Source organism: Rana temporaria, chromosome 1 (assembly GCF_905171775.1).
Source record: "Rana temporaria chromosome 1, aRanTem1.1, whole genome shotgun sequence".
Taxonomy (NCBI): domain Eukaryota; kingdom Metazoa; phylum Chordata; class Amphibia; order Anura; family Ranidae; genus Rana; species Rana temporaria.
In genome coordinates this window covers 268,084,013-268,107,249 of record NC_053489.1, presented here as the reverse complement: position 1 = coordinate 268,107,249, position 23,237 = coordinate 268,084,013, and the positions used below count along the sequence as shown (strand labels likewise).

At 44.2% G+C, this 23,237-nt stretch overlaps 1 protein-coding gene across 2 annotated transcripts in view; it reads right to left on the bottom strand.

The window, feature by feature from the left end:
• FANCC (FA complementation group C) overlaps positions 1–23,237 on the bottom strand; it is a 306,329-nt gene that overhangs the window by 116,868 nt on the left and 166,224 nt on the right. For both annotated transcript variants that reach the window (XM_040355483.1, XM_040355482.1), the window contains exon 7: positions 12,451–12,615. In XM_040355483.1, the coding sequence (XP_040211417.1) occupies positions 12,451–12,615 (165 nt within the window). The remainder of the gene's footprint in view (positions 1–12,450; positions 12,616–23,237) is intronic.

Sequence of the window (23,237 nt, the reverse complement as noted above, 5' to 3'; positions counted from 1 at the left end):
AGATGCTGGATTTATCTATACGCTGATGCCAGCTTTATTTACTGGACCCTACCAACCTCATTAGGTATATATTATATATTTTTTAGGATATTTTTCCTCTTTACTTCTCGCTATATCCTGCAAGTACAGTGTCCTATGCATAGATTTTTTAATCTGTGCATGCATGTATCTGTTTGGAATTTTAGGGATTTACATAATTTACCCATTATATTTACTTTCACCTATTCCCTCTCTTTTATACTGCAGCATCTCTTTGACGGCTTGTATATGGAATGGTTCCAGTGGGGCTCTATGCCTACAGGTTTAATTTGGCTTTAAACTATGGCTGTGTATGCTTAGTTTTTACTACATGACCTTTGATGATCTTTGATCTCTGCGTGGTAAGTCTGCTCATGATCACCTTGATTTATTATGGTTTTTGTGATCTCTGTATTTATTCATGAATATTTGACATTATTCAATCAATTTTGTTCCTTTTCAATTGTTAATGATTATTTATTGTTTAAATTTGCTTATTGTCTGTTAGTATAATACTATCGACACGCCAATTATCTATACACAATATTGATGATGTTGTTCTCTGCTTATCCCTTGTAGCCTTCCCTGTATATATGCTCCTGATGAAGCTTGTAGCGAAACATGTCGGGCAATTTCTAACAGGTCTGGGCGTTGCTTGGTTTATTCGAGCCGCTACATGATTACAAGGATCAACAATGTCATGTTTCAATTCTGTGAAATTTTGTATTATTTAATAAATTATATTTTTATCTACATTATTATTCTCTGATATATTCTTTAATTGACACCGTTTAAAGTCCCTGGGTTTGTTACCCGATCCCCCCATCCAATCCTTTACATTAAAGTACCTGTGTGTCCAAAACTATAAATGGGCATAAAGACAGTGCAATACAAATATATTCTAGTTTCATCATTCTATGATGTGGGACTATCGCCTAAATTATACCAATCCATACTTGTCAAAAAAAGCTTACAGTCCTTGAAGGCCTCATGCACACTGTCCATTTAGCCCAGATAAACAACGTTCCAGCGTTTACCTGTGAGCGAAGGGTAGAGGTGCACTGTCCAACCCTGCTGTCCGCAGCCTGTCAGACTCTGTATGCATATACAGGTGAAACTCGAAAAAAAATTAATATTGTGCAAAAGTTCATTTATTTAACTAATGCAACTTAAAAAGTGAAACTAATATATGAGAGAGACTCATTACATGCAAAGCAAGATAGTTCAAGCTGTGATTTGTCATAATTGTGATGATTATGGCTTACAGCTCATGAAAACCCCAAATAAATAATCTCAGAAAATTTGAATATTGTGAAAAGGTACAATATTCTAGGCTCAGTGTTCCACTCTAATCAGCCTGATTAAGCCATTACGCATGCAAAGGGTTCCTGAGCCTTTAAATGGTCACTCAGTCTGGTTCAGTAGGAATCACAATCATGGGAAAGACTGCTGACCTGACAGTTGTGCAGAAAACCATCATTGACACTCTCCATAAGTAGGGCAAGCCTTAAAAGGTAATTGAAAAAGAAGTTAGATGTATCAAAGCACATTATTAGAAAGTTATTTGGAAGGGAAAAGTGGGGAAGAAAAAAGTACACATGCAGCAGGGATGACTGCAGCCTGGTGAGGATTGTCAGGAAAAGGCCATTCAAAAGTGTTGGGGACTTTCATAAGGAGTGGACTGAGGCTGGAGTCAGTGCATCAAGAGCCACCGACGGATCCTGGACATGGGCACAGACGGATCCTGGACATGGGCTTCAAATGTCGTATTCCTCTTGTCAAGCCACTCCTGAACAACAAACAATGTCAGAAGCGTCTTACCTGGGCTAAAGAAAAAAACACACCTGGTCTGGTGCTCAGTGGTCCAAAGTCCTCTTTTCTGATGAGAGCACATTTTTCATCTCATTTGGAAACCAAGGAGCTGAAGTATGGAGGAACAATGGAGAGGCACACACTGCAAGATGCTTGAAGTCCAGTGTGAAGTTCCCACAGTCTGTGATGATTTGGGGAGCCATGTCATCTGCTGGTGTTGGTCCACTGTGCTTCATTAAGTCCGTGGTCAACGCAGCTATCTACCAGGAGATTTTGGAGCACTTCAAGCTTCCTTCCGCAGATGAGCTCTATGGGGATGCTGACTTCATTTTCCAGCAGGACTTGGCACCTGCCCACACTACCAAAAGCACCAAAACCTGGTTCAATGACCACAGCATTACTGTGCTTGATTGGCCAGCAAACACGCCTGTCCTGAACCCCATAGAGAATTTATGGGGCATTGCCAAGAGAAAGATGAGAGACATGAGACTGAACAATGCAGAAGAGCTGAAGGCCGCCATTGAAGCATCCTGAACTTCCATAACACCTCAGCAGTGCCACAGACTGATAGCTTCCATGCCATGCGGCATCGAGGGGCCCAAACCAAGTACTGAGTACATATGCATGCTTATACTTTTTAGAGGTCCAATGTTGTTCTAGGTACAATTCTTGTTTTATTGATTGCATGTAATATTCTAATTTTCTAAGATTGTGGATTTGGGTTTTTCATGAGCTGTAAGCCATAATCATCACAATTATGACAAATCACGGCTTGAACTATCTTGCTTTGCATGTAATGAGTCTATCTCATATATTAGTTTCACCTTTTAAGTTACAATAGTGAAATAAATGAACTTTTGCATGATATTCAAATTTTTTGAGTTTCACCTGTATTCGGCAAAACAGTGATCCAAAAGCCTTGTTGCTGCCATATTTATGCGTATGACTGGAGGCAACAGTTTAAAGCAGCTGGTAAATCCTCCTAAAAGGAAACTTATGAAAATAAAAACAGGTGGGCTGCCCATGCGGTTTCATTCCTTCTGAAATACCTAGTTGTCTGGCTGCTAAGCTGATACTGTGCTTTCAGGCTGCATTCACAACTGAGTGTAGCATCTTTTTTTTTGTGCACGTTTTTATGCACGATTTTGGCCCATCTTTATATACGACTTGGGTGTTTTTATGTGCGATTTTGAGCTTTGGAGTCTTTTTATTAGCCAATAGGGAAAACTCATATGTTGTATCATTTGTTGCTAGATATTTCAGCTTTAAAGTTTTTCCATTAGCTTTTATTTATTTATTTTAGGGTAAGGGGTTTGAGTTATGGTTAGGTCAGGATTTAGAATAGTTAGGATTGGGGTTAGGATTATTAAAAAAAAAGAGATTTTTTTGTTAGGGTATAAATACTACTACTTACTACTAAAAAATAATTATAAATGAATAGATACATGTTAAAAAAAAACTCCACAAATAAATAAAAATAATCATAAATAAATAAATCCAATAAATGAATGCTAGGTAATCATAAACAAAAATAACCCCTAACCCTTAACAAAAATAAATAAATAAATAATAAACAGAACAAAAAAAACCCTAACCCTAACACAAAATAAATAAATACATTAATATGATTATTTTTTTCAGGTTTATCATTAATATTATTATTAGTATTAATAATAATTTAGGGGAAGATCCACAGAGCAAGATCCACAGAATCTACTGATACGCCGGCGTACTTTCAAATTTCCCGCGTCGTATCTTTAGTTTGAATCCTCAAACCAAGATACGACGGCATCTGGGTAAGATCCGACAGGCGTACGGCTTCCTATGCCTTCGGATCTTAGATGCAATACTTCGGCACCCGCTGGGTGATGTTCGCGTCGTTTTCCGCGTTGGGTATGCAAATTTGCGATTTACGACGATCCCACGAAAGTACGCGCGGCCGTCGCATTTTCTAACGTCGTCTGTAGTCGGCTTTTTCGACCGTATAGTTAAAGCTGGTATTTTGCGGCGTATAGATAGACTTGCCATGTTAAGTATGGACGTCGTTCCCGCGTCGAAATTTGACATTTAGATTTTTTTTGCATAAGTTGTCCGTGAATAGGGATGGACGTAACTCACGTCTAAGTTAAAAAAAATGACGTCCTAGCGACGTCATTTAGCGCAATGCACGGCGGGAAATTTTGGAACGACGCATGCACAGTTCATTCGGCGCGGGGACGCGCTTCATTTAAATGAATCACGCCCCCTACCCGACGATTTGAATTCCGCCGCCAGAAATACACTACGCCGCCGTAAATTAAGGCGCAAATTCTTTGAGGATTCGAAGATCCGCCAGGTAAGGTACGGCGGTGTAGCGTATCCCTGATACACTGCGCCCATCTAATTATCTGTGGATCTGGCCCTTAATCTTTTTTGGGGTTAGGAGTTATTATTTATGTATTATTACACAATGTTTATTTATTTTATTTATGATGATTTTTATTTGTGTATTTATTTTACATGTATTTATTTATATATATTATTACTATTTTAGGTTTAACATTTTTTTTCCATTTAAAAAGAAAATCACACAAAAAAATTTGCACATGCGCACGAAAACCCGTGAATGGCATGTTTCTATTGCTTTCTATGGGGAAATAAAAATGCGCCAAAATCTGCCCAATTCAAGCTACAAAAAAAAGCTACAAAACTTTTTGGTGCTTCAGGCATTTGGCTTCAGTCAACTTGGAGTGGAGATGTGAACCATCTCCATAGAGAATATTTTTTTATTTTATTTTCCAACGGTGTTTTGGAGCTTCAAGCTACAAAACGCTGAGGGGTGCTTTGAGCAATTTCCAGTTTTTCTGACACATATTTGCTAAATTCTTTTTGATTGTTTTTACATTTTGTTTGGAATGGGAAGTCCTTTGCTCATTCTTTACTGGGATTGCAAAGTGGAGATATTACCTTCAGTCTATGACAAGCTGAGATACATTTTTAAGCCAAAGTCAGCTACTTTGAATTGAATACTCCATACATTCCTAAGGAGACAGGCTAACAGACACAATTCGTTGTGCTTTTCTGGATTCTTCATAAAAAAATATGAAGAACATACTATGTATAGAAGGTCATACACAAACAGGGCTGGTGCAAGGATTTTTGACACCCTAGGCGAAACCTAATTTTTCCGCCCCCCCTTGGCTCCACCACTGACTCCACTCCCTTTGCCCTGCCTATGTATACCCCACATTTTTAATGACTGTTACTATTTCGCATGCAACACTTTGGTAGACTAGCTAATTGTGGAAAGTCTCACCTGTGCCAATCAAATAGTCTGACCTGTGCCCATCAAATAGTCTGACCTGTGCCCATCAACTAGTCTGACCTGTGCCCATCAACTAGTCTGACCTGTGCCCATCAACTAGTCTGACCTGTGGCCATCAAATACAGTCTGACCTGTGGCCATCAAATACAGTCTGACCTGTGCCCATCAAATACAGTCTCACCTGTGCCCATCAAATACAGCCTCACCTGTGCCCATCAAATACAGCCTCACCTGTGCCCATCAAATACACCCTCACCTGTGCCCAAACACAGTCTTACCTGTGCCCAAACGCAGTCTCACCTGTGCCCATTAATGCCGCTTCACCTGTGCCCAAACGCAGTCTCACCTGTGCCCATTAATGCTGCTTCACCTGTGCCCAAACGCAGTCTCACCTGTGCCCATTAATGCCGCTTCACCTGTGCCCATCAAATAGTTTCACCTGTGCCCATCAAATACAGTCTCAGCTGTGCCCATCAATGCCGCTTCACCACTGCCAATCAATGCAGCCTCACGGGGGGGGGGGGCATTGGTACATACTTGGCACATCAGTGAATATAAATACATATAATACACACAAGAGATTTGCCAATTGCATTCCATTGACAATATATACACAATCTTGTGATTATCTAAGAAAGGCAACAGTTTTTACTGAATACACATCAGGTGATGGTCTTGCTCTCAGAAAACTTGTATCCCACGTGAGTGCTTGCTGTCTGCCTGTTCCTTGCTCACACCAATCCTAAATTCTGCTCTATATGCCTGTACCTGCCTATGTCCGTGCCTCTTCTAGGCTCCAGCAGGCCCCAACCCTGGAAAACCACTGCCAGATGCCATGCTGCAAGATTGTCCCAGGATTTACTCCCCTCCACTCCAGTGTGACACAGCCATTCCAGGAGAACGTCCTGGGGGGGAGAGGGGGGGTAGACGCTGGACACACACACATGTCAGAGCGGAGAGTAGAGAGCAGAGAGGGGAGGGGGGCTAGGTGGGGTGCTGGACACAGTACACTGTCAGAATGATCTCCGTTCTGAGTCAGAGGCTCAGAGTGCAGAGCGAAGAGCCGGCTGGGTGAATCCACTGCGAAAATGTCAGAGGCGGAGAGCGGCAGGGGAGGTGTTCTGCACACTGTGGACACACACGATGTCAGAGTGGAGACCGGGAGTGGGGGCGCTGCCCTGCTTTACACATGCCAGAGGCTCAGAGGAGTCAGAGCGGCTGCCTGGTGCATAGTATTATTGGAACTGCAAGCTCTGTCTACAGTGGCCGGGCGCTCTAGGTGGCAGTGCGCTCTAGGCGGCTGCCTAGTGGTAGCGCCGGCCCTGTACACAAAGGACAGTTGCATAGTTGAGCTGGGTGGGTCTGTCGTAGCTGTGTTAAAGGGGAAGGGGGTTTTCCATTTATGGTTCCAGTAGGGGAATGAAACCTGTTTCACTCTAACCAAAATGTAAAAAGAAAAAAACACTTTAGATAGATTTCTTCCATGTAGTGTGCTATTCAGTCTATGGTAACATACTTAAATCAACCATTTCAAGTGTATCTAAACTAAAGAAAAAACATTTAATATATTGCAGTTTACCAGTTCTTAGATGTGGTAGCTGCATTTGTTTTCTTGTTTCAGACTTCTCTACCTATTTTTACCTGGTTATCCTGCCAATAGCAAAGTTCTTGCCATGGTGTGACAATGCTTATTCAGGAGGCATAGTACTATCACCCTAGTCTGTAGTTTACGAAGGTGAACTAGGCAGGGCTGATACTACCAATTACGTCGGCAGAATGGCGCGGCTGCACAAAGGGATGTACCTGTATGGCCCCTTTAAATCGCGGCATCGTGGACGCACGCGCCTGCTGAGAGCTCCGTGAGTGTGACCGTGGGTCCCGCCGACTCAATGTCCCCCGGGTGCCCGGGATCATGTTGCGGAGCAGCAGAACGGGGAGATGCCTATGTAAACAATGCATTTCCCTATTCTGCCTAGTGACAAGACAGTGATCTACTGCTCCCTGTCATCGGGAGCAGTGATCACTGTCTTGTCACTTGTAGCACTGCCCCCCCACAGTTAGAATCACTCCCTAGGACACACTTAACCCCTTCATCGCCCCCTAGTGTTTAACCCAGTGGTGGGCAAACTACGGCCCGCGGGCCGTATACGGCCCGGCGGACCTTTTAATCCGGCCCACGGACAGTTTGTTAAAACAAGGCACTTTTTCCCTGTACGTAAATGTAAGTGAAAGGTGCCAGTAAAAATGGCGGCGATCGGCTCAGGGTCAGAACTGCAAATGCGCAATTCCCGGAAATACCCGAGAAGATCCGATGCTGAGCCCCCGAGCCTACCTCCTGCCCAGCCCACCTGCCCGTGCAGCCAATGCAGTGAGTGCATTTTCTCGCCAGCCTATGAACAGGCAGACAGGACGGAGGAGCCTCTTAGAGAGATCTGAGAGTCACGGTCTGTGACCTGAGCGGCTGCGGAGGGAGCCTGACCAGTCGGGACTGATGGACTGGATAACAGAGCACACACACCCCCATCGGAGCAACGGACGGACCCCTGCCAGTGCCTGCCCGACTGAGTGCGTAAAGTGTGTGGAGCCTGCTGCCCGCCGTTGACTGTGTGTGAGGGTGAGCAGGGAGACAGCCAGGATGGAATGATTAATTGATGGTGGAGGGAGGAGGGGGCTCAGGTGGACCTACCACAGGTCCACCTGAGCCCCCTCCACCATCAATAAATCATTCCAGCCTGGCTGCCTCCCTGCTCACCCTCACATGGACAGGATACAGGAGATATCAGAGACAACAGACAGAGATTGCATACAATGATTTTGTACAATATCACCACTGCCATTTTTGTCTGTTAACTGCTGCCTGTGCCTGTGCGTGGTTGCTATTAAAAATGCTCTATTTTAGCTAATTTTTTAACAGCATGCATGATGTTTTCAGTTACCTGAACTTGATGTGCTAATTAAAAGAAAACCCCTTATTCTGATGAGCAATTAGCTTGTGGATTATAAGTGATTTTAGGTATAATGGTGCCGTTAACCATTACAGGGTTTCTGCTGTCAGACAGGCACAGGCAGCAGTTTCCAGACAAAAATGGCAGTGGTGAGATTGTACAAAATCATTGTATGCAATCTCTGTCTGCTGTCTCTGATATCTCCTGTATCCTGTTCATGTGAGGGTTTTGTAAAATAACTATTTTTATGCTTTTCTACCTTAAATTAATCTAAACATTTAATGTTACAAATTTAAATTTAATTTATATTAATTCACACATACTCTTCCATCTACTCTTGGTCCGGCCCCCGGGTCCAATATATGAACCCATTGCGGCCCTCGAGTCAAAAAGTTTGCCCACCCCTAAATGACACTGGCAGGGAAGGGGTTAAACTTTAACCCCTTCCCTGCCAGTGTCATTTATACAGTAATCAGTGCATTTTTATAGCACTGATCGCTATATATGACAATGGTCCCAAAATAGCATTAAAAGTGTCTGATGTGTCTGCCATAATGTCGCATTCCCGATAAAAATCGCAGATCCCCGCCATAACTAGAAAAACAATTAAAAAAATAATAAAAATTGCATAAATCTATCCCCTATTTTGTTGACGCTACAACTTTTGCACAAAGCAATTAATATACGCTTATTGCGTTTTTTTTTTCACCAAAAATATGTAGAAGAATACGTATCGGTCTAAACTGAGGGAAAATAAGTGTTTTTTTTATATATTTTTTGGGCATATTTATTATAGTAAAAAGTACTGCTTTTTTTCAAAATTGTCACTCTTTTTTTGTTTATAGCGCAAACAATTTAAAACCACAGAGGTGATCAAATACCACCAAAAGAAAGCTCCATTTGTGGGAAAAACTGACATAAATTTTGTTCGCGCGCAACTGTCAGTTAAAGCGACACAGTGCCGAATCGCAAAAAAAGACCTGGTCATTGGGCAGCCAAATCTTCTGGGCTAAAGTGGTTAAGACTTCAGTGCAGCAGAGACAGACTGCACAGAAACTTTAAAGCTCAATGTATTTTTGGCAGTATCAAGTATTTTTCACTAACTAGACATAAAAAAATAAACATATTCAATAATACATTTAACAAACCAAAAGAGAAGGTAATTGTTAGGGTTTACAAACACTTTAATCAAGTGACACACACTGCTTAACTGTGCTGTTTTAATAGCAGACTATACAGCTAAAGCCTTTCTTGTTCAATTATTTTTAAGACAATTACAGTACAAGTGCAAGGATATGCTTCTGTGTCCACACTTTGTACATCCATGTCTTTAAAGTCAGGAAAAATATCTAAAGTGTTCCTTTATCAATTTTAAAAGTGTGCCACTAGATGGCAATATTACCAAGCACAAATTCCAAAAAAAGTAAGCATATGTATTACAAACTCATATTATTATTACCGATTCATAGTTAATCTGAATAATATTTAAATGACTTAGCTGCATAATCATCTCTTTATCGTGTCCCCATAATTCTTATTCTGTAAAATTGCTTCTGACATAAAAGCTGATTTGGCAGGTTGCTGCCTTTCCAACGCATGCTAGCAGTATAGCAGTTTTAGACATTTTCTTGCATTTTGTAAGTAAAAACAATTTTTCAAAATTATTTTTTTTATTTAAGTAGCACAAGATTTCAATCATGATGAAAAATGTCAGCAAATCATATAGGGCTGATAAGATGAATCAGAAATAACACTGAGGTAAACTACTGAAGTTGCTTTTAGTAGCTAGTAAACTCCATTGCTGAAATTGATAAAGAAGTAGTGCTATGGCTGACCGTTCAATGTTTCATAAGTTTTTTTTTCAGTGCTTGTAAAATAAACCCATATAGTAGTAATTTATCAATATATTTTATTATAACAGATTCAAACTATTGTGTTTTTTGTGTGGCAGGCATCACCCAAATAGGATATAAATTAGGCATACAAATGTAAAGGACACGTTTAATACAGATAATGTAGGGGTTGGATCACTACCTAGCTTATGTCTACAGCTAGCTTTCATGGAACTGTGAGAGATTAAGTCTTATGCCGCGTACACACGACCGTTTTTCATGGCATGTTTTTCTCGACGCGATTCCTCTCAAGCCTGCCATGCATACACACGATCGTGTTAAAAAATGCTCTAGCAAAGCGTGGTGACGTACAACACGCGGTGGCGTACAACGGCACTATAAAGGGGAAGTTCCATTCGAATGGCGCCACCCTTTGGGCTGATTATGCAAATTTCCCTTCTTATAACTTGCTTCTGAGCATGCACGTTTTTTCTCCGTCGTTAAAGCCTACACACGACCATTTTTCACGACGAGAAAAAAGGACGAAAAAAATAGAGCAGGTTCAAAATTTTGAATGCCCATTTTTCTCGTCAAGAAAAATGCTCTGGAGCCTACACACGATCGTTTTTAACGACCAGTTAAGAAGTTGCATTTTTCTCGTCATGAAAAACGACAGTGTGTACGTGGCATTAAAGTGGTTGTAAAGGCTTAATATTTTTTCTTAATACAATAAACATGGTATACAAATCTGCTCTCTGCAATGGTATTGCAAAGAGCATCCCCGAACCTCCTTTTCTGGGGTCACCAGGCAGCACTCTTGGTTGCTCCTCTTCTGTGTGTGTCCCCATAGCTAGACACACAGCATGACTGCCCTCCTCCGCTGATGCCTCTGTGTCTTGTGAGAAAAGTTCAAAGTGCAGAATTTATACAGCTTGTCTGGGATTTCAGAAAGCAGAGGGCAGGGAGCGGAACTTACACTGCAGAGCTCAATGAGGAGATTGGATGGAAAGGACACTGAGGTTTACAACCACTTTAATGCAGGGAATGCATTAAGGTAAAAAATGTCTTGTCTTTAGAACCACTTTAAAGTGCTGACCACTCTTGAAAATGTTAGCTACCTGGCTGTCATTCTATTATAGTGCTCTTTATGCTTTCACAGTCACTGACCTGAATTTTTAATGTTTACAAACTAAAATAAACAGGCTGAAATTAACTAAAATGCAGATTGACAAAAAACAATACTTATGGGAGAATGTTCTTTGGAATGATGAGAAACCTAAAATTTTCAATAACACCTTAAATAATGTAAACCTTGTAGGAGGCTCAGTAATGTTTTGAGACTGCTTTGCTGCGTTCTGCATAGGGTACATTGAATACAGTATGTGCAGAACACATTTAAATCTCAAGACTACCAAGGAATTCAGTAGCAAAGTGTACTGTAAAGTTCCAGAAAGCTCTGTCCTAGTCGCAGATCATAGGTCCTCCAACAGGATAATGACCCAAAACACACAGCTCAAAGCAACCAAGAATAGCTTATAACAAAACACAGGACTGTTCTGAAGTGTCTTTCTATGATATGAATCATATCAAACATGGAAAATATTGAAACGTACAGTCGTAAGAAGGCACCCTTCAAATCTGAGACAGCTGAAGCAGTTTTTTCAAGAAGAGTGGGTCAAAATACTGTTGCAGAACTCGTACTAAGAGCTACAGAAACAAATTGATAGTAGTGATTGCTTCTAAAGGTTGTGCAACAAAGCATTGGATTTGTTGGATGCAAATTTTTTGAGAAAGTTATGGGTTCTTCCTTTTTTGGAAAGGTACCAGCAAAATATGTCCATGTATGTGTATGTGCTTGCTTTGCAACAAGTTTACTAATGTGACTGGGTTGATTTACTTATTATCAATGTGTCTCCTTACTCAAACACAAAAATCTTTTTGTTATATTGTATAGCAAAAATATTACCCACTAGATATCAGATATAAAATTAGGACTGTTTACAGAAATCACCAAAATAATATTTTCATAGCAAGTAAAAAAACATTAAAGTAAAAACAACTTTCAGAAGAAAAAAAAAACATTGCAGTATGGGAAATGCAGCGAATCCTGAGGGTTTCCAACACTGCATTGAAATCGCACAGCATCATGAGAACCGCAGGGTGTGTTAATGTTAAAATGACGACACCCCAAAATGGTTTGCAAAATGCAGTGCGATTGATAGAATCAGATTGCATAGGTATGAACAACCATGCGATCTGATTTCAGTGAGGAAAAAAAAAGGGTCCTGCACCATTTTCGTGCAGGTATTTTGCAATTTGAGCCATACAAATGAACAGCTCAAATCGCACTGCACACACATTGCATGTGATTTGCACAGGAATGTGGTGCGCTTCCAGTGTTATTTACCTGCGATGTGTCACACCGCAGATACAGGATCCTAGGCTAAAACAACAAACTTGTGAGCAATATAAGCTTCCTTTCTTTCATTTTGTCACAAGCCCTTTAATTTTTAAGCACAATAAGCTTTTGCTGACTTACCTCAACACGACATCATTTAAAGCTTCTAAGAAGTAGTTGTCGAGAACCTCTTTTGGCCCAGACCAATAATAGAGAAGCAGTGCTTCCAGCAATGGGGTTACTTCAGGCAACGTAAGAACACATAAACAGGTCACAGATAGTGCGTGTACATGCTCAGCCAAAACACTGGGTGAGAAAAGAAAAGCATTTCATGCTTACATGTTAACATATAACTACAAATGTGTCTGTATGAAACTTCTATATCTAAAGAAGCAAGGAAAAACATATGTTTTAAAGGGATCCCATAGGCCTTTTGCACACTGCTGCCTACAAACATCATTTTTAGGTCCCATGCGGTTGAGTGCTTCTTGATAGCCGAACAGTGGCTACATCTCTTTCTCCCCTGGTCCAGGCTGAGACATGTAGGGTCTCTCAATTGTATTGAATGTGGCAACAGGACATGCCTACATTGACAGATGGAGTGGGTATCCAACCTGCTCCCTCTTATGATTTCGGCTGAGGAAAGATGGGTAAAATTGAAATGTATTCATAGGGACTACTACTGCCTTTCAGCTCTCTATGCTACTATGGACTCTTCCTGTCCTAAATGCAAAACTGAATAGGGTGCGTTTATTCACACGGTTTGGCCTTGCCCTCCTCTGTAAGCTTTTTTGTCAGGAAGTGGTGGCTGATGTTAGTGCAGTAAGTGGCTTGGTGGTGGCCATGTACCTGCTCTTGCGCCCGCTGGGAATATGTGATACGACTGACATTACTCACCACAAGAGGCTATTTATCCTATTTGTGGTGTACTACACCAGGAAATCCATTCTTACCAAATGGAAAGTATCGGATCCTCCCACGATGCAACAGTGGAGGTCCATGGTCAACAAAGTTCTGCCACTTCACAGGTTTAAATGTGAAAAGAAAAAACTGCGCTCGGTGCTAAATAATAATAAAAAAAAAATTTAAAATCGCCTCAAATTGAACCATGCATAAATAGCAGTGCTAATCCATAAACAGCTGCACTCAGAGGCATATACATACAAATGTAGTGTATACATATATCAAATGCTGTTGCTGTTAGAGTCAGGTGGTGTTTGTGTTGGCAGTTCCTATGCTGCGCTGGAGCCAGTCATATGCCATTCATAACGATTTTATTCAAGTAGATGGTACTAGTAAACACCTGCGGTACTTCACTATTGGAGGCTTGTTTATTCTCTTGCAGGGTGTAACCGTGGAACGTGAGAGGGAGATTACAGTCTTATTGTGCCGCAAGCAACCCTGTGATTAAGGATCCATTTCCATTGTCCATGATCAACGCCAGCTTCATGCTTTGATAGACATCCTATAATTTGGGGTCTCATGCTTTTGTAAGAGGCTGTGTATGCAGAGGTGGAGGGTTCACAGACTATACAATATTGTATACATTTTTATGAAGGATGAACACTATATTGTTTTGATTTTCTTTATTTTTATTTCATTCATTCACATTTTTACATGAGTTATTCACCTGAAATTTGTTTCTGTATTTGTATTTATTAAGACTTTATTTAGAATCACAGAGATTTTTATACAGCGCAACAGCATTTAATTATTGTATACACTTTACAGGCTTACTTATTTTGGTCGAAATTGCCCAAGGAAATCTATCAAAATTTGGGAAGCATGGGTAAAAGCTGAAGACTTGAAACTGTAAAAGAGCTAATGGTTGAGTTTGTCGGTTGCTCCTCAATACTTGCAGAACTCCTGGTAGCTTCTTAGTTCCCTGCTCCCCCTGTCGTACCCTTACTCCTTGTTCGCCCCCCCCATTTTCCTTTCCCCTCCTTGCACTCCTCCTTTGGTATTCCTACCTCGCTGCCCCTGTCTCCCATCTCCCAAGATGATTACTCGTATGGTCTGAGGGTTGATTGCAGGATGTTTTGTCTATGGATGGGAATTATGGTAGCTTAGTTGGAGTGACTAGGAAGAACTGGTATACTAACACGTGTATTGTTATTGTATATGTTCTCCCGGATCACTACGTCATTGTGACTCATAAAAATTGTTGTAACTTTCTCACCGCTTGACCAAGTGCTTGCCACTAACGATTTATGTCACTACTAATTTTCTTTGATTAAACTTAATAAAATGTACCGGTTAAAAAAAAAAATAACTTTTTTTGAGGCATTCGAGCATTTTTCTTTTAACTGATGTAAATGCAGACCATTTTTTTCAATGTGCCTGTACACAAAGGAGTGTAAGCATGCACTGCGCATAGATCAGTAAAAATAAAATACAGGAATCTGTGTTACCAGTGAGTATTTCTGCGCATATACATGAAAATAATATACACCACACTTTCTTCATTAGAAAAAGGCTAAAATAACTTTTACCCGAGTGTGTGTATATGTAAATACGCCCAAGTGATATGTAGCCTATCCTTGTGTTTTTTCTGACAGGAATGTCTGATGTTCATTTATCAGTACAGTGTGCAAAAGACCATAGAATATCTTACTAATTACACTATTTCTAATCATTACATTTATAGTCATTACAGCACGTGTTATTATAGTGTCAAAGCAGAATGCTATTACTCTTACAGTATAGTTCTCTTGATCAGTCTGACAGCTGCTGTCCTGTATTGTAAACAAGCAAGCAGTAGTCAAGATAATGATAAAATGTTCAAAGAATAAATTCACCTTTTGGAACATGTTACAAGCTCCACCTGTAACCTCCCCCCCCGCCTTCCTGTGATAGCGAGCTGGGGGATCTTCTCCCCATGCCTGCGGTCATTATTTGAAAATGATGCGGCTGTGTGGGTTTCCGCCCACAGGGCCTCGTCATTCATTCACAGTTTCCTGTGAATGCATGATCTACAACTACCATCAGCCACTGCAGTTCTGAATGGTGACTAATGTGCGGCCTCATACTACATTCACAAGCCCTGCAGCTTGTAAACAGCCAGTACTTAGGAAGGTACGGGCTGAAAGCTGCAGGACTTGTCTGCAGGAGTCTGGTACACTGATCACAAATGCAATGCTTTCGAGGCACCTTAGGGAAAAAATAATAAATGTACATTTTTTTTCTGCAAAAATCTGTGCATTTATTATTTTTTGCCAAAAGGTGAACTTATCCTTTAAGTCGCTCACAGATAGAGAATGGTTTAATGTGCAGGCATGATCAAAATTCCCTTAAGCCATTTTATCCCCCAAGGCATCCAGTTCTCCTAACTGACTCAGTGAAATGTGGTTTACTGTACATAAACCTGATACACACTGCAAGTATTTACTGGGTTGAACGTGAAAAACTGACACAAGGGATGTTGGTGCAGCGATCTCCCATGCTGTACGCCCTCCTGCAAGAAAACACTGATTGGATGCTGGTTTTCTAGCATGTCAGTTCAACAAAAGCTGGTCATTGGGTTGGCTTCTGATGGACAGACTGTCCAAGACACTAGGGGTTATTTATGAAAGGCAAATCCCCTTTGCACAACAAGTGAAAACTACAAGTGCAAAGTGCACTTGAAATTGCACTTGGAAGTGCAGTCTCTTTAGGCCCCATGCACACGAGACGCTGGTAAACGCGTGTTCAGAGGCATTTGGACAGCTTTTTCAACTGCCCCTGAAAACATTCAATGTTATCCTATGTGTCCATGCACACAGTCACGTTTTTCGGCAGTTGCGTTTATGCTCGTTTTTTCAGAAGCACAAAAAATGGGTTCAGACGCAAAAGTTTTCGCGCTTCAGACGCAAAACACCGCAAAATGCGGTACCGCGGCAATTTCGTTTATAGGCGTTTTTAAAGGTGACCTATTTTTTTTACATTAGAAATCTCAAAATGATGAAAAACCATTAAAAAAACATAAAAAAACTGTAATTGCCTGCATTGCATTGTGGACAATCCACAACTTGTGGCAGGTGACGTGGCCAGTGGACAATCCACAACTTGTGGCAGGTGACATGGCCAGGTGACGTGGCAAGTGAACAATCCACAACTTGTGGTAGGTGACGTGGCCAGGTGATGTGGCAGGTGACGTGGCCAGGTCACGTGGCCAGTGGATAATCCACAACTTGTGGCAGGTGACATGGCCAGGTGACGTGGCAGGTGACGTGGCCAGGTCATGTGGCAAGTGGACAATCCACAACTTGTGGCAGGTGATGTGGCCAGGTGACATGGCCTGGTGACGTGGCAAGTGGACAATCCACAACTAGTGGCAGGTGACGTGGTAAGTATCATGGCCAGGTGATGTGGCAAGTGAACAATCCACAACTTGTGGCAGGTGACGTGGCCAGGTAACGTGCCTAGGTGATGTGAACAAGTGACGTGGCAGGTGACATGGCTAGGTGACATGGCAAGTGGACAATCTGCAACTTGTGGCAGGTGACGTGGCAAGTGGACAATCCACAACTTGTGGCAGGTGACATGGCCAGATGACATTGCCAGGTGATGTGGCAAGTGGACAATCCACATCTTGTGGCCAGGTGACGTGGCCAGGTGACGTGGCTAGGTGATGTGGCCAGGTGACGTGGCCAGTGGACAATCCACAACTTGTGGCAGGTGACATGGCCAGGTGACATAGCAGGTGATGTGGCCAGGTGATGTGGCAAGTGAACAATCCACAACTTGTGGCAGGTGACATGCCAGGTGATGTGAACAGGTGATGTGGCAGGTGATGTGGCCAGGTGACATGGCCAGGTGATGTGGCAAGTGGACAATCCGCAACTTGTGGCAGGTGACGTGGCAAGTGGACAATCCACAACTTGTGGCAGGTGATGTGGCCAGGTGATTTGGCAAGTGGATAATCCACAACTTGTGGCAGGTGACATGGCCAGGTAACGTGGCAAGTGGACAATCCACAACTTGCGGCAGGTGTCGTGGTCAGGTGACGTGGCAAGTAAACAATCCACAACTTGTGGCAGGTGACGTGGCCAGGTGACGGGCCAGGTGACGTGGCAGGTGACGTGGCCAGGTGACATGGCAAGTGGACAATCCACAACTTGTGGCAGGTAACATGGCCAGGTGACGTGGCCAGTGGACAATCCACAACTTGTGGCAGGTGGCGTGGCCAGGTGACGTGGCAGATGACGTGGCAAGTGGACAATTCACAACTTGTGGCAGGTGATGTGGCAAGTGGACAATCCGCAGCTTGTGGCAGGTGATGTGGCAAGTGACATGCTAAATACACGTACACTGCTGCTCTCTCAGCTGCTACTCTGGTCTCACAAAATGGCTAAAATGGTTAAATAATACTGTTTTTTGAGCTTAGGGAGGGTCTTATGATGTTTCTGAACTAAATGCTTATAAACGCAAACACGGTAAAACGCCGCAAAATTCGCGGCAAAACGGGCGTTTTAAACGCCGTTTTTTGCGTTTGAAAACGTGTGTTTAGATGAGTTTGCATCTGTGTCCGTGTGCATGGGGCCTTAGATCCGAGGGGGACATGCAAGGAAGAAAAAAAAATAGGATTTTTATAACAGCTTACCTGTAAAATCCTTTTCTTGGAGTACACCACGGGACACAGAGCCATTAATCATTACATAATGGGTTGTATTGACACCAGAGGTGATTGGACACTGGCACAACCAATCAGAGACAGTTTCCCTCCATATAGCCCCTCCCATCAGGGGAGCACCTCAGTTTTGTAGCAAAGCAATAAGAATTCCCACAAGAAGGGGGGACCTCTGTGTCCCGTGGTGTACTCCAAGAAAAGGATTTTAAAGGTAAGCTGTTATAAAAATCCTATTTTCTTTATCGTACACCACGGGACACAGAGCCATTAATCATTACATAATGGGATGTCCCAGAGCAATGCCCTATATGAAGGGGGGGAGACACAGATCAAGCAAACCGCCAGGTACTAGAAGCTCTATACTGCCGCCTGCAGTACACTTTGCCCAAAGGCGGCATCCTCACGTGCCCTCACATCTATCTGAAAAAAATTAGAGAATGTGTGGACTGATAACCAAGTTGCAGCCTTACAGATCTGAGTCACCGAAGCCTGGTGGTGCACTTCCCATGAAGCACTTATCGCCCTGGTTGAGTGCGCCTCAACAGAAAAAGGAGGAGTCTCATTTTTTAAACTATAGGCCTGAAAAATAGTCTGTCGAATCCACCTGGAGATGGTGGATCTTGACGCCGCATGTCCCTTCTTGGGACCAGCCGGCAAAATTAACAAAATATTTGTCTTGCGTATCTGAGCGGTCACCTGCAGATACATCTTTACAGCTCTCACAAGATCTAGAGAGTGTAACAATTTTTCCTCCGCTGTCTGTGGATTTGGAAAGAAAGAAGGTAGGACAATGTCCTGATTTAAATGAAAAGCCAACACCACCTGTCAGGAAAGGTTCCATCCGCTGGTGCTATTTATTACCTGGCTCGCAGTACTGCGTCTCACCAGCAGGTGTCTCCTGACAGTGCCAAACTGTCAGGGGAACTTCTTCCTGCTGGTGTTATATCACCCTTAGGAAGCAGTACCGGTCTCCACCAGCGGATGGACCCTGGCAGCATGGAGCATATGGCCCTTCCTGCACTCAGGTGTGACCTGAACTTAATTGCCATACCTTTATATACCCGGCGTGTGCAAGCATACCTCGCCCTGGTATCTTTCTACTATCTTGATCCTGAGCCTGCTATCCGGACCCTGAGCCTGCTACCCTGACCCGATCTGACCTGACCTGATCCCTATCCTGAGCCATCCTGGACCTGTCCTTCCTGTTTACCTTGGATTCCTGCCCCGCAGCCTGTCCATCCATCCTCTCCCTGCTCTGTGGTGTTCCTATCCGCACCCATCTGCTGATATTTCCTTGTGTATGACCTCGGCCTGGCTTTGTTTACGATTACGGTATCTCCCCTTGACTATATACGATTTGTTGTTATTTGTGCACTGGTTGTCTTTGCATATTTGTCACTGTGTAAATAAACACCTTTTTTATTTCACCACATACATTGTTGGTCTCCTCTGTGTAGTCACACAGTACTGGTCTACCAGATTCTCCGACAGTATACCAGGGCCACTCCTTGACCAGACGTGCCTGCATTGAGGAACCATCCTGTTGTGGTGCATTTTTTGAACATGAATTTCAATGAAATCACTTGCTTGTCTCTGCTGGCATAGGAGGATGAGAAGTATTGTCGCCAGGTTTTTGAGGGATGGACTAGTGACCAGCTGATGGAAACCATCCGATTAGCCCATTCCCTGGTGGATCAGGGTTACATGTCTTTCGATGATATTCAGCCATTAATCCGGTTATGTGTTAAACTGGCCCTGTCATTTATTCCAGATGGTAGTGATGATTTCTCTCCCCCCTTCAGTCGTGACCAAGTCAAATCCTTGGTATGGTTAATGGAGGATGATCCAGCTTCTTTTGATGAACATTATTCCCCTTGTCCACAGCAAAAGTTATCTGAATGTATTAGTTCTGTGCAGTTTATGATTAGACAAGGTGTGTGTGAACCAGCTTTTGTTCAACCTGTGCTGCAGGCATGGTCAGATCTCCTGATTTCAGCCAAGCCACTACATTCCAGCCCTGCCATTAAACACCTGCCTTCCCAAGAATCTATCCGTCCATCACCAATGGCAACCCCAGCTACAGCCCAGATAATTCCGCTTCCTACCAAATATTACTACCCAGTCTCTACTAGTTGTACCTACCCTGTCTTCAATCCACCTGCTTCTTCCCTTCCACCTGTAACTACTCCACAAAAACCTCCTCCAGCCACTGTTCCTGTGTCTCTGCCACGTTCCAACCCTTCCTCTTATTTAATTCCATCCTTTTCATGCATCCCTCCTGTTAACAAATCTGCAGTAACTAAACCTAAAAAGAAGCGGAAGTACTTCCCGACCCACACCATTGTGCCAGCTACCCAGCCTGACGTCCCAGTACCAGCTACCCAGCCTGACGTCCCAGTGCCAGCTACGCAGCCTGACGTCCCAGAGCCAGCTACCCAGCCTGACGTCCCAGTGCCAGCTACCCAGCCTGACGTCCCAGTGCCAGCTACCCAGCCTGACGTCCCAGTGCCAGCTACCCAGCCTGACGTTTCAGTGCCAGCTACCCAGCCTGACGTTTCAGTGCCAGCTACCCAGCCAGACGTTTCAGTGCCAGCTACCCAGCCAGACGTTTCAGTGCCAGCTACCCAGCCAGACGTTTCAGTGCCAGCTACCCAGCCAGATGTTTCAGTGCCAGCTATCCAGCCTGACGTTTCTGTGCCAGCTACCCAGCCTGACATTTCAGTGCCAGCTACCCAGCCTGACGTTTCAGTGCCAACCACCTATGAGCCACTGTCTGCTGCCCAGCCTGATGAGCCACTGTCTGCTGTCCAGCCTGAGGGGTTCCTGTTTGCTGCCTAGCCTGGTGTGCTGGTGCCTGTCTTCCAGTCTGGCACCCTGGTTCCTGTGTTCCAGCCTGGCGTCCCGGTTCCTGTCTTCCAGCCTGGCGTCCTGGTTCCTGTCTTCCAGCCTGGCGCCCTGGTTCCTGTCTTCCAGCCTGGCGCCCTGGTTCCTGTCTTCCAGCCTGGCGTCCTGGTTCCTGTCTTCCAGCCTGGCGTCCTGGTTCCTGTCTTCCAGCCTGGCGTCCTGGTTCCTGTTTTCCAGCCTGGTGTCCCAGTTCCTGTCTTCCAGCCTGGCGTCCCGGTTCCTGTCTTCCAGCCTGGCGTCCTGGTTCCTGCCTTCCAGCCTGGAGTCCCGGTTCCTGCCTCCCAGCCTGGCATCCCTGTTCCTGCCTTCCAGCCTGGCGTCCCGATTCCTGCCTTCCAGTCTGGTGTCCCGGTTTCTGCCTTCCAGTCTGGTGTCACGGTTCCTGCCTTCCAGCCTGATGTGCCCACCTTCCAGCCTGATGTTCCGGTTCGTGCCTTCCAGCCTGATGTACCTGCTTTCCCGCATGATGTGCCTGCCTTCCAGCCTGATGTGCCTGCCTTCCAGCCTGGTGTCCCGGTTCGTGCCTTCCAGCCTGACGTACCTGCCTTCCAGCCTGATGTGCCTACCTTCCAGCCTGATGTGCCTGCCTTCCAGCCTGATGTGCCTGCCTTCCAGCCTGGTGTCCCAGTTCCTGCCTTCCAGCCTGACGTACCTGCCTTCCAGCCTGATGTGCCTACCTTCCAGCCTGATGTGCCTGCCTTCCAGCCTGATGTGCCTGCCTTCCAGCCTGGTGTCCCAGTTCCTGCCTTCCAGCCTGATGTGCCCGCCTTCCAGCCTGGTGTCTCGGTTCCTGCCTTCTGGCCTGATGTGCCTGCCTTCCAGACTGGTGTCCCGGTTCATGCGTTCCAGCCTGATGTGCTTGCCTTCCAGCCTGATGTGCCTGCCTTCCAGCCTGATCTGCTCGCTTCCCAGCTTGATCTGCTCGCTTCCCAGCCTGATGAGCTCGCTTCCCAGCCTGATGCGCTCGCTTCCCAGCCTGATGCGCTCGCTTCCCAGCCTGATGCGCTCGCTTCCCAGCCTGATGCGCTCGCTTCCCAGCCTGATGCGCTCGCTTCCCAGCCTGATGCGCTCGCTTTCCAGCCTGATGTGCTCGCTTTCCAGCCTGGTGTGCCCGCTGTCTGCCCGGATGTGCCCGCTGTCTGCCCGGATGTGTCCAGATATGCCAGTACCCGCTGCTCAGCTCAAGCCTCTTTTTGCCCAGTTTGTCACCATGGACCTTCCCCGGCAACAGAGAGTTGGAGCGCCTGGAGGCCGCACATTTGAGGGGGGGGTACTGTCAGGAAAGGTTCCATCCACTGGTGCCATTTATTACCTGGCTCGCAGTACTGCGTCTCACCAGCAGGTGTCTCCTGACAGTGCCAAATTGTCAGGGGAACTTCTTCTTGCTGGTGTTATATCACCCTTGGGACGCAGTACCGGTCTCCACCAGCGGATAGACCCTGGCAGCATGGAGCATACGGCCCTTCCTGACCTGACCTGATCCCTATCCCGAGCCATCCTGGACCTATTCTTCCTGTTTACCTTGGATTCCTGCCCCGCAGCCTGTCCATCCATCCTCTCCCTGCTCTGTGGTGTTCCCATCCGCACCCATCTGCTGATATTCCCTGTGTATGACCTTGGCCTGGCTTTGTTTACGATTACGGAATCTCCCCTTGACGTGTATATACGATTTGTTATCTGTGCACGGGTTGTCTTTGCATATTTGTCACCGTGTAAATAAACACCGTTTTTTATTTAACTACATACATTGTTGGTCTCCTCTGTGTAGTCACACAGTACTGGTCTACCAGATTCTCTGACACCACCTTAGGTAAAAAAGCAGGTTGGGGTCGTAGTACAATTTTGTCTTTATGACAAACTAGATTAGGCTCTTTGCAAGCAAGAGCTGCTAATTCAGATACTCTTCTCGCCGAAGAGATGGCAATCAGAAACACCAATTTCCTGCTTAAAAGAATCAGCGGAATGTGGCGAATAGGTTCAAAGGGTTGCCTCTGCAACACTGACAATACTAAATTCAGATCCCATGGGCATAAGGGAGATTTAACTGGCGAATTGATTGTAGTACCCCTTGAATGAAAGCCTTCACCAGGGAATGAGATACCAAAGGCCTTTGAAAGAGGACCGATAGAGCTGATATTTGACCTTTAAAAGTACTAAGGGCTAATTTCATATCCACTACTAGCTGGCAAAAAGCAAGAATCCTACTAATGTCATCTCTGAGGCTTCCATTTGTTAGTTTCACACCATGAAACATATGACTTCCACACTCTATAGTAGATCTGTCTAGAAGCTGGCTTTCTGGCATTAATAATCGTAGAAAGTACTGGTCCTGAGAGCCCTCTCTTCTTTAGAATGTGGGTCTCAGCAGCCAAACCGTCAAATTTAGCCCTCGTAAAAAAAAAAAGGGTGGAACACT